Source organism: Zalophus californianus, chromosome 6 (assembly GCF_009762305.2).
Source record: "Zalophus californianus isolate mZalCal1 chromosome 6, mZalCal1.pri.v2, whole genome shotgun sequence".
Lineage (NCBI taxonomy): Eukaryota > Metazoa > Chordata > Mammalia > Carnivora > Otariidae > Zalophus > Zalophus californianus.
In genome coordinates this window covers 108475647-108489414 of record NC_045600.1, presented here as the reverse complement: position 1 = coordinate 108489414, position 13768 = coordinate 108475647, and the positions used below count along the sequence as shown (strand labels likewise).

At 54.2% G+C, this 13768-nt stretch overlaps 1 protein-coding gene across 1 annotated transcript in view; it reads left to right on the top strand.

Annotated features, from left to right (window-relative positions):
* ANP32A (acidic nuclear phosphoprotein 32 family member A) overlaps nt 1-13747 on the top strand; it is a 36198-nt gene extending 22451 nt beyond the window's left edge. The window contains exons 2-7 of the mRNA XM_027568897.1: nt 7541-7690; nt 7863-7985; nt 9882-10080; nt 11267-11364; nt 13288-13351; nt 13626-13747. Coding sequence (XP_027424698.1) covers nt 7541-7690; nt 7863-7985; nt 9882-10080; nt 11267-11364; nt 13288-13351; nt 13626-13687 — 696 coding nt within the window. The 3' untranslated portion in view covers nt 13688-13747. The remainder of the gene's footprint in view (nt 1-7540; nt 7691-7862; nt 7986-9881; nt 10081-11266; nt 11365-13287; nt 13352-13625) is intronic.
* The last annotated feature ends 21 nt before the right edge of the window (nt 13748-13768 follow it).

Sequence of the window (13768 nt, the reverse complement as noted above, 5' to 3'; positions counted from 1 at the left end):
GGACCTATTTTCTGCTGCTCTGGGAATACTTTCTTTCCTTCACATATGCTTAAAGCAGGCAGGGCTAGGGCAGGGGCTGGGTAATCAGGGAAGCCTTCCTCCAGGAGGTGGAACGGACAAGGTCTGCAAGTGGAGTAAGACGGCTAGACTGATCCAGAAGGGAGGAATGAGAGAGCAAGGGGGAGGAAAGCAAGGGCCTGACATCAGGGAGGGACCCCAGCTCTGCTCGGGGTTCATTAGCTAAACAGGCCCCTTGGACCAGCCCAAAGTCCACGTCCTACAGCCATGCGGCTGGCCTCCAGTTACGAGTCTGTCCTTCTGGCTGGAGGAAGCATCCGCAGTGGAACCAGCTCCTCTGTTTGGCGAGGCAGAAACCAAGACCTCCCCACACCCGCTGGAGGAGGTAGGAAGCCGGTTCCGGGCAGCTCAGGAGCCAGTCACAGGGTTTATGCTAATGTGGGCCCTCCCCCTGCCGGCGCTTAGCCTATTACCCGGGCCCTGGCCGACAGCTTAATTACGCTGCAGCGCGCCCCGGCTTGCGTTCCATGGTTCCCTAAAATAATAAGGATGGCGTCACCGACTTCCCGCGGCCATGTGCTCCCACCCGTGCCTTCTGAGCTCTATTGTAGGAAACAAACAAAATCCAGACACTCAGATGCTTTTTTTCTTGGAGAGATTTTTTTGGTTTTAAGGTAATGTGGGGACCCTGCCCCTTAGTTAAGATTTTAAAAGATCTTTAAGGTGCAGAGACCACAGAGTCCTAGCTACCAGACGGCTGCAGAATACCCTCCTGTTAGCAGAAATTCGAGAGCTCTGTGGATGATGCCCCAGTCTTCCACTGGGGACGGTGATTTCTGACCAGAGCAATGGTGTGGGTGGTGTGGCAGAAGGATCACCCCGCTTGGCGTTTCTGGGCTTTGGGCCAGCTCTGGACCTTGCTTGTTCCTCTGCAAAAAGAGGGCTGAACTGGACCAGCATTTTACAAGCTATGGGTCACATTTTAAAAAAAAGAAAAATCTTTTGTAATGTAATAGAAAAGGATAATTGTAACTGGGTATGTTTTGTTTCGGTGTATGTGCCTGTATATACAACATGTGTACACTGAGCCAAGGCAATAAATATATTTTTTACTGTGGGCTGTGGTCAGAAAGCCACTGACCTAGATGAGCCCGAAGGCCTTTCTAGCCTTTGAAATGTCTGACTTTTCTCCCAGAGCCTGACTTTACCCTCATGAAACCTGACTGGTTTTTGCAGGTTTTGCCCCACAGACTGTTAAGCAAAAGTAGAGATTTTAGGGTCAAAACAACAAAATCACAAGCATCTGTCACTCCTATTGAACACCTTTGGGAAGAAGCTCATTTCCCCTCAGCCTTGGTGACTCAAACAGTTTGGCCTTCCAGCTAGAAATGGGATCTGCAACAGGGGATGGCCCATTTAAAAGCTGACCTATTTAAAACCCATGAGCACCAAAAAAACACGGGGTCAGTTTGATTTGAGTCTCCTCTTCTGTGCAAGACTGGAACCTGAAAACTAAATTGGTCAGGGACTGACAGGGTTGAAACCAAAGCTACAAATATTTATTGAACTCTTGCTCAGTGAATGAAAAGAAAATCAAGGCTCAAGGTTAGTGGGGGGGAAAGAAACAAAACAAAGTGTAGATATAAAGTCAAGAGGGGTATATTTTGGGCGTAACATCTTAGCTCTCCAAAATGTTAAGCTTCATGTATTCCATGAGAGACAGCTTTGGTGGCTCAGATATGCTGCCCCCCCCCCTTTGTTCCCATTCTTGTGCCCTGGCTGTGGACACAGTGGGAAAGGTAGCTGTGGATCAGGAAGAAGGCAAGTGGCTTTTTCCAAGCTGGGGATGCTCTAAGTGCATTATTTCACTTAATCCAGCTCTAGGTGATGGGCACTATTTTTATTGGAGGAAACGGAAGCTCAGGAGAGGTGAGATGAGCTAGCAAGTGGAGAATGTGGACTTGAGCCAAGTCTGTCTGACTCCAGAGCCTGCCTTCTGTCCACCTCTCCACGTTGCCTCCGGAAGTGCTGTAAAAATAAAGAGCTGTTCTCACTCGAGCTTCCTTCTCTCTGGTTCTGGCCTTCAGAGCGCTGTTTTAGGCCCAAGCTGTCCATTTAAATCAGGGCCCCCGATCACAGGCATGTGACCCGTGCAGTCACACAGGCCCCTGGGCTTCAAAGGGCCCTCCCTTGGGTTTAATGCACTGCTATCGCTGTTTTTGGAATTCTTGACAATTTTTGAGCAGTGGGTCTCACATTTTCATTTTGAACGAAGCCTTGCCATTAAATATAGCCAGTCCTGGCTTTGATATAGTGCATACCCTTTCTCGGTTTTTCTGGGTCCCTCCTGTCTTCCTTGAGCATGTCTGTCCTCTCCGGGGTGGAGGCATTTGAAGAATGCACTTGGTCCCCCCGCTCCGGCTGCTACCTGGCACACTGCTCCAGTAGCTGTTTATCAGCCGGCAGCCTCCTCCCCGCCGCCACCACACCTCTTGCTGGCAAGGAACCCAGCTGTGGCTCACCGCGGCCTCTGAGTCCCCAGCATATTACCCTATAACGATGTCATGGGTACACCCTTTACAGAGGGAGGGGCTGCTTCTAGGTGAGAGGTCGGTGTACAGAGCCCTGGGTCAGGTCGAGAGGAGTGTGCGTAGTTGGCCTGCCTCCTAGGGGACACACTGTTTATAAGAGGTCAGGTTCATTCCCGTCTGTGTGGGACCAGTTACACTGTAAGTTTCACGACGGTTTGATTCACTCCGTATGCCCAGCACCTAGTGCTGTGCCTGGCACGATAACCAGGACATTTGTTAAGCAGTTGCTCTGGTGTCCGCTCCCCGCTAGGCTGATTACGGGGAAGGACAGTCCCTGACCTCTAGGAGGATCGGATGCTTAATACACGATTAAATGATTCATGTAGCAGCTGCCGTTGGTGCCCTGGGATGCTCGGAGCTGGGTGGGGGAAGGCTTCCTGGGGAAGGGGGGGGCCTGGATGCCATTTGTGGCACAAGAGTGAGGCGTGCGGAGCCCTGAGACTGGGGGAAGTGGGGAGAGGTGGTGAGTGGAGGGCCTCCTTAGGTCAGTTTAGGAACTTGGAATCCCCACCCTCACCCCCACCCCCCAAGCGGCAGAAAGCCAGGAGGCAGGTTTTCCAGGCTGGAGTTTGCACTTCATAGGTTAAACAGATACCAGTCTCCCCTTTCCGCAGAGGCAGAGCCTCAGACCTTGGGGGCCGAGTCAGGGGCATCAGCCGGCCCACTCCTTGAATGTTCCAGTCGTCCAGTTGTCCTCGCTGTCACAGAGACCCCATTTGGAGGCAGAAGCAGACTTGGAGTGACTTAGATGACCGTGACCAGAACTGCAGTGTAGAGAATAGAGAGGAAATGATCAAATTTGAGAGAGCTGTGAAGACAAGATTTCACAGTTTTGAAACAAGCAACGGGTTGTTCCTTAGAGTAATAATGTGTTTGTGTTTATCACGGATGCTTCAGCTCCCATTGGTGAGAAATGATTGCTGTGTCCTTGCTTTGGGGACAAGTTTTTTAGGAAATGCCAGAGGTGGACAGTCTGATTCCTTGGGAAGCTTCAGTGACTCCCCACTGACCTCTCGTGGGGGCCGAGAATGAATGTGCAGCCTCCTCGTGGGGCTGACACCTGAGGAGTGAAGCATAGAGTCCCATGTAGTTCTGTCCACGGGTGTTTGAAAAGCTTCTGACACACCAGCAGAGTAAGCCAGTTGTTGGGCTGGAGAGAGAGTAACCACATTCAGATATTTTTAAAGGGCCAGTGGAGTTGGGAGAGAATCTAAACCCAAAGTACAAATTTTCAGTTTAATTTTAACTTTGCACTTAGCTCACACCCAGGATTTGGCAGGGGGGGGCGTGGACCTTAATTTTTTTTTTTCTTTTTTAAGCAAAACACACCCTGGTTGTAAAAGGGATACGCTCCCTACTTGGAAGGGCTCGGAGCGGTGGCCACCCCACAGACGGGAGGAAGTGGGTTGGGATTGGAGCAGGAGCTCGGAGTGGATTTGAGGAACGTTGGGGCTGGTTGGAAGTTTGGAAACATGTGAGCCTGTCCCAGAGTTCTAGGAAACTGCGGCCTTCCATGGAGTCTGGGGGACACAGGGAGACAAGTGGGTGCATGAGATGACTCCAGGCCGCCTGTTGGGCTGGTGTTTGTGTTTTTTCCTGTTTGGTCCATTTCTGATATTTCACAGACAGCTTACCTGCCATCCCCAAAGTCACAGTCACTCCCCAAAGCAGCAGTGGGTTTCCCCCTCACGGTTTGGGCTTTTTGGTGATATCAGCAGCCTCCAGGTCTAATAAGCCTTGCCCCTCTCTCACCTCTTTGATCTTGCCCCAAACACTGCTGAAACCCCCTGCCAGGAAGGAAATGCAAAAACCGGTGGGGGTCCCAGAGGCCCCATGGACCTGGCCTGTAAGGGCCCCCTGCTGGTGCTCCAGACAGCACAGGCTTTGCCCCAGTGGCTGGCCGGTCTCTTCCTACTTGGCAGGAGCAGGGTCCCAGATCCCCCGGCCCCTCTCCACATCCTTGCTCCCTAATTGCAGCGTCATCTGAATGAGGGCTGGCTTGGGGTTTGTTTTGGTTACGAGGGAGTGTAACCAGGGCGGGGACCGCTGGGAGTGGCCCCCATCCTGTTGGTGGAACCCTTAGAAGAGGGGTGTCAGGGGAGCTTGGAGAGTTGAGTTGGGTCTGAGAGAGCTTGCGCCTCACATTTGGGAACGTCTGAGAAACCATCAGGAGCCAACACTGACCAGCTTGGTGCAAGTCCATTCCTGGGACTTGAGGGTCAGTGGTTCTGAGGTGGCCGAAAGATGGGAGATCCCCCCCCCCCCCCCCCCCGCCAACCGCAGGGAGCAGTAGTGAGGATTAGGTGAGCTGGGGCGGGGGAAGCATGTCAGGAGTACCTGTGAGGGCTCAGGAAAGCTCCGACCGTTACTATTAATGAAAACATCAGTGGTAGCAGCTTGCGTATTGTCCCCAAGAGGAATGGCCCCCCCGTTGGCGGTGGTGCTGGGAGTTGGGACTGGGACCCTGGGTCTGTCCGTAGAATTCCCAGGCAGCATTGTGCCTCTCGGAAGAATTCTCCGACTCCCAGCACCACCTCCCCCATCTCTAAGTAAGATCTTCTTTTCCTTGGCTTATGGCCGTAAGAGGAGAAGCCCTTGACCTGTCTGGAAAAACCACATGTCTGAAATCTTTGAGGCTGGGCTGGAATCCCTTCTCATATTTGTCTTTCTCTGGCGGAGCTTCCAGAATCCCTGGGACAGCGCCTTCTGCAGACCATGGGCCCCGTGGCTCCAGTGTTGAGTGCAGGCAGAGGAGATCGTCTTCCCTCCCCCAGCACAGTGGATCTCCCTGCATTTGCCCTGCTCCCCTAAGGCCTGGCTTCCTGGCTCTACACTGATTTCCTGCCCTGGGGTAGAAGGCCTCCTAAGATTTATTCCCAGGCACTCTTGCCAGTGACCTTGAGAAGGTGGCTTGACCTGGACATCTGGCCTCTCCTGGGGACTGAGGGAGTGGAAAAGGATTTAACTTCTCCCATCCCAGATCCAAGGGAAAGGCGGGCCTTGGCGGCCAGTGCCTAGGCCTAGAACGGGTCAGCTCTGGGAAGGAGCTCCTGTGCCTGGCTTGGCCCCTCCTGGCAAACTGCTGCTGTCCTGGGCTGAGCACACCACCTCTCTCCACCAGGGAGGCGGAAAGCGGGGTAGCTGCGGGGCAGCCCACACGTGCCCCTGAGCTCCCCTGGTCTGCCTGCTGGCAAGGGTGGGCTGAGAAGGAGCACAGCAGGCCCACTGTGGACTCTGTTTCCCCAAGCTTCCCCCTCGCCCCAAGATGCCTGAGCAGGAGGAAAGACGGGGGACTGTGGCAAACCGGTCGTCCTGGGCCCAGCAGGAAGTTCGAAGCAAATCCGTCTGCTTGTCCAGGGCAAGAAAAGGCTCTGAGGGGCTGGAACGACCTTTTGGACAATGCGGGACTGCTATTGAGAAGAACTAGACCATACTGTCTGATGCTGTCTCGTGACAAGTAATGTGTGGGTGGACGTCCCAGGCAGGCACCGTACCAGTGACCTCGATGCGTGCTTCCTTGAGGCTGCAGGGAGCAGGTGGGTGGGGATGTCGTGTCAAGCACTGGGTGCAGCCAGGAGGAGTCACCTTTCCGGTGCCTGCCAGCCCTGGGTGGCCAGGGAGCAGCCAGCCTGCTGGGGCAGGAGTGGGTAACCATGGGCATCTGCCTGGAGGGCAGGACAGCCTGGCCTCCCTTGCTGACTCCCCAGGGTCTTTCAGGCCGGAGACTTGATTACCCTCCTTAGCTTGTCTCCTTCCCCTCTGTACGGGAGCTGGGAATCACCTTCAGTCACATTTACCTTTTAGCAACCCAATGAGAAGTAGCTTTTTATCAGTCTTTCTACATTCTTAGAAAGAAAGGATTTGGACCCAAATTTGGGTAAGAAGAGAAACGAGGAAAATCGAAGAACTCGGGGCAAAATTGCCTCCAGGGAGTTTTAAAGAAGGGAGAAGGGACAGACAGGGTCACAGAGGTGCTTTCAAAGACCAACTTTTGTTCTTTGATGACCTCAGCGTGTCACTGTGGGGCCATCCTCGGTTTGTGGGGTTTCATTTTTTCCTTTCACGTCTACTCTCAGGACCCTGTGAAGAGGAGGGTCTAGAGAAGCTCTGTCCAATATGGTAACTGTAAGTAGTAAGTGTCTTTTTTCACTTAAATCAAGGAAAATGAAAACTCAGTCCCTGGTTCTCACCAGCCATGTTGCAGGTGCTCAGTGGCCACAGTTGGCCAGTGGCTCCTCTCATGCCCAGAGCAGGAGGTGTCCATTGTTGCAGGAAGTTCTGTGGCTAGAGTGGCGAGTGGGGGGGCTCCCTGGTCTGCTGCCCCTACCCTGGGCCAGGCCAAGCTAGTGACCATGGTGACGGGCACCAGACCTGGTTGGAGGGCTCTGGCAGCCAAGCCGGTGACAGCAAGCGTCTGCGTGTATCTTGGAACCCATCCGCACGCAGGGGGTCACAGGCGCACAGAGGCAGAAGGAAGGTGGGGTCTGAGGATGGGGAAGTAAGGTAGCTGGCCTTGGGACGTGGTCAGGCTTAGGCCACGGGAGCCATGGGGGTGGAAGGATCTGACGGCGTGGCTGGTGCTGACGGGAAGCTGGGGACCGTGGCAGCTTATTTTTTAACAGGAGTTTTGGAGAGGGGTGTGGCAGTGGGGCTGGAAGGAGAGCCCCAGGGATTGTTGAGTGTGCCATCTGCAGTCTGGCCCAGGCTCCTGTTGGGAGTGTGTTCCCACCGCAGCCCTCCTTGCCCTCAGTTGGGCTAAGGGTGGGAAGCCCGGGGTGGGTGTTGGCAGTGCCCTGCTCCTGGAGAGGCGAGCAGGTGGTGCCTTCATACACTGAAGGGCCTGTCTCCCCGTCCTCCCGAGGGGGCCTGGCCCCCGCCCCAGCCTCCACCCCCAGTCCGCACCTCCGTTCACACCAGCCTTCCCTTTGCAGGTGAAAGAGCTTGTCCTGGACAACTGCCGGTCGATCGAAGGCAAAATCGAAGGCCTCACAGATGAATTTGAGGAACTGGAGTTCTTAAGTACAATCAACGTAGGCCTCACCTCAGTTGCAAACTTACCAAAGTTAAACAAACTTAAGAAGGTAAACAGGATGTAGGCGTCTGTGCGGGCAGGGAGGAGGGGGTCGTTGGTCTGTGCTCGGGGAGCGCGTGCGCCGACTTGCCCCTCACCTGTCTGCCAAGGCCCGGGTGCTCTGGGCCCCCGGCCTTCGTTTTAAGAGTTCTTTCTGCTTTTCTCCTCCCTGCCCTGTTTAGCTTGAACTAAGCGATAACAGAATCTCAGGGGGCCTGGAAGTATTGGCAGAAAAGTGTCCGAACCTCACGCATCTAAATTTAAGTGGCAACAAAATTAAAGACCTCAGCACAATAGAGCCACTGGTGAGTCATTTCGGTCCTTCCCTCTTCACAGGGCGGGAGGCGGGAGGGCTTGGTATCAGGGGTTACTACTTCTACCTTTGTAGAGTGTTGTTTTCTGTTTTCGTTTTTTTCCCACTTCTCTTACTTTATTTGACTCTCGTTATGGGCCATGAGGTAGAGTCAAAGCTAGTTTCTGCTTGGCCCAGAGATAAGTGGAAGCCTCGAGACGTTCAGTGGCTTGAGCAAGGTCACGCAGCCCGAGTGGGCAGTCGGGGGCAGGGCTGGGGTCCAACCCTCGCCTCGGTGCTTCTCTTTGTACAGTTTCTGCTCAGCTCTGGGAACCCGAGCTGTCATTTCTTAGAGCATGGTTCCGTGTCCCTCGTTGGGGAGGGAGGAGCCATCCGGGAATTCAGCTGCTTCTGGAGTTGGCCACTTGTTTTCTCCTTGGACGGCCGGCCTGAGGCTGGTACCTCCGAATGGTGGGATGGCCCCCTGGATGGCACGGAATGGTATGGGACGAGGGCCTCAATGCCGGCCTTGCTCTGAGAGGCACAGAGAGTGACTGACCCCTAGTCTCCAGTCCTTTGTGTGATGGTGACCGGGACCTCCTCTTCATACAGCTGAACACACCCCACATTTCATGGAGTTCCTAGCCAGAAGGGGGCAAGTCCTGGTCAAACAACAATTTCTGCATTACCTGGATCTGAAGGATTGTGTTCCCCTGATTTCAGCTATGTCATTAATAGCGTTCTTGAAGTGGAGAAATAACTATCGCATTAACTGTAAACATACACATAAGAACCCTCCCACAAGCCATGCACCTTAGAATCAGGGGAAGATAAAGTGAGGATATTTTGCCAACTTGGCCACATTTCCCTTGCCTAGGTTTATAGAGGAGAGGTTGGAGCATCGCTCAGTTTGGGTTTGTAGGTTCTTGTCCACAAAGCGCCCCTCGCCCGCTCTGGGCGCTCGAGGGGCGGGTTGATGGGCCAGGGCAGCAGAAGCAGAAGCTGGCCCTTCTTCGTTAAGCTCAGACTTCTCCTGTCTGTGGCATGGAGTCAACTACAAGATATGCTTCCCATAGATAGACCTTCTTTTCAAGTCTTCCGCCAACCTCCTAGAGCAAAGCAAAACTATTTTGATCTACCTGGAAGCCTTGATTTCGTGATTTCATAGGAAAATCTTTGAAGTTCTGTATATGTGTATTTTGGGAGACAGGTATGGAGACCAAGTGTGTGTGTATATAAATCATTGTGAGGCGGTTACCATTAAAGGTCAGACCTAGACACACGCACGCCCTGTTCTCCCTGCACAGACCGCATGCGTTTTTGTAGCTTCTCCTTGGTGACTAGTGTGATTGATGCACTGGGCTCCCCTCTGCGGGGTGGGAGGGTGTTGGGCTCGCCCCCCCAGACCACAGCCCAGACGCCCTCCCTGCCCTTGACCTGCTGAGAATGACTTCTCGCTCCTGAGATCCCGAGAGCAGCAGCGGAACTAGTAACCTCTTCTGCCTGATCAGTGTTGTGAGGGTAAACTGAGTTACTACGTACTGTGCCGTGTTAACGGCCGTCCTCCTCCCCATCATTACAAATGGACTTGGGTAGTTGGCCTCTCCCGTTCCCCTCTGGCTCCCCAGCCCCAGGGGCAGCAGCAGAGCTCTCGGCCGGAGCCCCAGCGGAGCCCCAGCGGAGCCCCAGCTTAGTTTGAAGCCGGTCGCTGATAGGGCCGGAGCTGTACTTGCAGACTAGCTCTGCTGCCGTTAGATAAGGCCTACGGGCCCGAGAGTCCCCCCTCCGTGTTCCGGGGGAGGGAACCGAGGCCCGCCCGCCCCCCGCTGTCGCCCCTGGCGTTGTCCGCCACCTCCCTTCCCGCCCTCCCACCGACCGCTCACCGTTGACTTCATCTTTCCGCCTGCAGAAGAAGTTAGAAAACCTCAAGAGCTTAGACCTTTTCAATTGTGAGGTAACCAACCTGAACGACTACCGAGAAAACGTGTTCAAGCTCCTCCCGCAGCTCACGTATCTGGACGGCTACGACCGGGACGACAAGGAGGCGCCCGACTCGGACGCCGAGGGCTACGTGGAGGGCCTGGACGACGACGACGAGGACGAGGACGGTGGGTGGGGCCGGGCTGGGGGCGGGCACGCAGCCGCAGAGGGGAGGGGCTGCTCTGTGGACCTCGGTCCCCGCGCGTCCTCCCGCCCACCCGCCCACGGGGGCTCCCCGACTGCATGGGAACTCCTTAAAAGCATCCAACTGAACCCTCCCACCAGGGGTTTTCTCTTTTTCCAGAGGTCCCCCAGAATGAGGTCCCACAGCGTCTCTGTAGTATGACCCTGGACTCGGCCCCACCCCCCGCGGCGGGGAAGGTGGGGTGCGGCGTGAGGGTCCCATTCCTGTGGGTCTCCAGGTAGCGGAGAGGAGGAGGGCGTTAGCTGGAGAGGGTGTGGAGCCCCCTGGTGGCCGCAGACCACAGGCTCCCAGGACCTGCACAGGGTGCCCCCCCCCGCCCGCCGGGGGGTCGGGGGGCTGGGGGGTGGAAGGGGCTTGCAGGCGGCGTGCTGGGCACCCTGGTAGTGCAGTGAGGATGAGGGTGAGCCGGCAAGGCCTACAGGGAGGAAGGAAGGAAGGAAAGAAAGGGTCACTTCCTGCCGTCCCCTTCCCGTGTGCCGGCACAGTGCGGCTTCCCTGCAGGTCTTCACGGCCACAGTCACCGTGAGAATGGAGACATTTGGCCCATTAATTCAGACACAGGATTTTTTGTCTTTCCTTGTTAGGTCGGAGTGTTTTGCAAGATACACACGCGTTCGCCCTAGTTTGTCCCATCTAGGGGTACAACAGGAAAGGCCCAGGACTGGCATCCTGAGCCCAGGGCTCTAGGCCCACCTCCGTGGCTAACTTGATGTGTGACCTTGAACAAGTCACTTCTCCCCTCAAGGACTCAGATTTTCACCTTTAAAGCCAGGAGTTTGGCTAGATGCTCTTTCCAAGGGAATCAGCGTCTTGGCTTTTGTAAGCCCTGCGACTTGTTCCTTTGATCCAGCAATTTCTCTGTGGTCTCCGCCTCCACACGGGATCTCTGTTGTTATAAAACTTGGGAGGAGGGCTTGTCTTTTGGATTACTTTCAGATATGTTGAGTCACATTGGAGCATCTAGGCTATGGGCCCGGGTGGGTGTGAGTGGGTCCTGGCCGCCCCCCCCCGAAGACTGTACCACCTGTGCCAGGCCCACGAGCCTGGGTTTGTGCCGTGAGGGAGGCCTGCTCACCACCAGTTTTCTTGTCCCCGTTTCTGCGGCACAGAGGAAGAGTATGATGAGGATGCTCAGGTAGTGGAAGATGAGGAGGAGGAAGAGGAGGAGGAGGAAGGAGAAGAGGAGGATGTGAGTGGAGAAGAGGAGGTAAGGGGCTGGGCAGCACAGGGGCACTATCTGTGGGCGGAGTGGGGCAGGCCCTTGCTGTCTTTTCACATTCGTATGTTAATTCATGTATTTACTGAGCACTTGGAGTCATTTGAGGGAAAACCAAAGACTTCTTTGAACCAGTGGGTGGTAGGATAAGACACTGCTGGGCGCCACATCAGAGTGACGGGTGCCAAGGGTCCCCAGCACTTGTGGGAATAATGCTGTTATCCTGACACCCTGGCTTGCTCCCAGTTTCTTAACAAGGCCTCCGCATGTCTGTGAGGGTTAATACAGCACAGTCTGGGGGGCGGGGGGTGCAGCCCAGCTCTACCACTTGCTGGTGTGTGTCCCTGGACAAGTTCCTTAACTTTTCTGAACCTATTTCTTCATCTGTAAAATAGGTATTGTTTGGCATCTGGGTTGTTAGTAGGGATCAACTCAGTGAATTCTTAAGAGAATATAATGATCTGTAAGTAATAATTTGAGGACAGTGTTTGACCACCTACTGTTATAGGCTTCGGCACCCTTCAAGGTTCTTGGCTCTGTGTGCTAGGTTTTGTGTTTGGATGTTCGGAGTCTCTCTGTAGCAGTTATGTCCATGACTTGTTCGGAATTCTAAGTCAGCTCTTCCTGATTACAAAAGTTAGACCTGGAGAGGCTTAAAATGACAACAGCATGAACAAGGTACCTGCCTTCCCCCCCCCATTTCCTGTCTCTATCCGTTAAGAGTGCAGACACCTGCCTGCCACACAGACCCACTTGGGCAGGATCTCCGGCCCACCCCACGCTTGGGAGAGTCGGATCAAGGCGAACAGAAAAAAGCCAGTGCGATCAGCCTGGTTCCTGTCTCGTCCAGCCGCTGGGTTTCCCTTCTCCCTAGGTGTGGGCCAGTAGGCTCAGCTCTATATTGTGAGTATTTTAAAAATAAAGACTTAGAAAAACAGGTCCCCCCAGGACAGGGCAGTAGGGCTGGTTGGCTAATGGATTTTTCATCTTGCACTTCCTGTCACAGGAGCCACAGTGTGCAGGGCTTTTTTGTTTTCTGTTTTCTTGCCTTTTTTTTTTTTTTCTTTTTGGTAATCTCATTGACCATCTGCAGAGTTCCAGCTTCCAGTGAAGGAGAGCTTATACGCAGACCAAAAAAAAAAAAAAAGTCTTAGCAAACAGACTGATTAAAGAACTATTTGGTGACATTATAAAAGGATATTTCCCTTGACAAGACGAAGTCTATCACCAGGTTCTTTTTAAACAACGGGTTGCCTGATGCTTTGGGAACAGTGTTCGGCGTGCAGAGATTCGACTAGCATGGGACTTCGGGAACAGCATAAAGTGGCGGTCCCGTGTTGACAATGCATTCACACACCTTGCTGAATCTCAAGGAGCTGGGAATAATGTCCTCAGGGGGCCTTTATCCTCCCTTCCAAGGGATCCAAGTGTGCAGAGCGGTAGACAGGCTGGGTATGGACTTGCCCACAAGAATCTGGGTTTGCTAAAACTGGGGTCTTCCCTTGAAGCCAGAGCTATTTTGAAACCAAATGGAAGGCTGGCTGGCTTCTCATGACAGAGTCGGCTTGGGGAGCTTTTTCTCCGGAGAGCGCGCACATGGGAAAGCTTGCCTGAGTTACAGGGACTTCGGGTCAGAAATTCTGAGCCTGGGTTCGAACCCAGCAGCCCCCTGACATTGTTGGCAGATACTGTGTGTGATGCGGGTATTTTCTGGAGAAGGGATTCGAGGCTTTCTCAGACTTTTAATGGCATCCTTGATGCAAAGGAACCTCTGCTTTGGATCCATTCTGAGGTGGCAGGTTCTTGTGGGGCTCTGAGAGGCTGGGGCGGCCTGCTGTCTAGGGAAGTAGCTTCCTCAGCATGTCCCTGGGCCGGGGGGCATCCCTGATGGCTGGTGTCCATCTTCTCTCCTAGGAGGATGAAGAGGGTTATAACGACGGGGAAGTGGACGATGAGGAAGATGAAGAAGACGGTGGCGGTATGGCAGCATTTTTACTCGCAGCTGGTAGCGGCCTTGGCGCCCTCGGTTGGCAATAGACTGCACGGGCCCCGGGGAGAACCAAGGGCAGAACACGCCCGTCCGAGGCCCCCCGGGGCCTCCCTGGCTTGGCAGACCCCCCCCCCAACCGTTTCAGACTTGCCGGAGGCGGCAGAGCTTCCCAGACCTTTGGTTCCCTGGTTCCCCAGCAGGTGGGTTGAGTTAAAGGTGGGGTCAGTCTTTTAACCTAAGTGCCTTTTCCTTACTCTTCCAGAAGAAGAAAGGGGTCAGAAGCGAAAACGAGAACCTGAGGATGAGGGAGAAGACGATGACTAAGTGGAATAACCGATTTTGAAAAATTCCTATTGTGATTTGACTGTTTTTACCCATACCCCCCCCCCGAAATCCTGCCCCCCG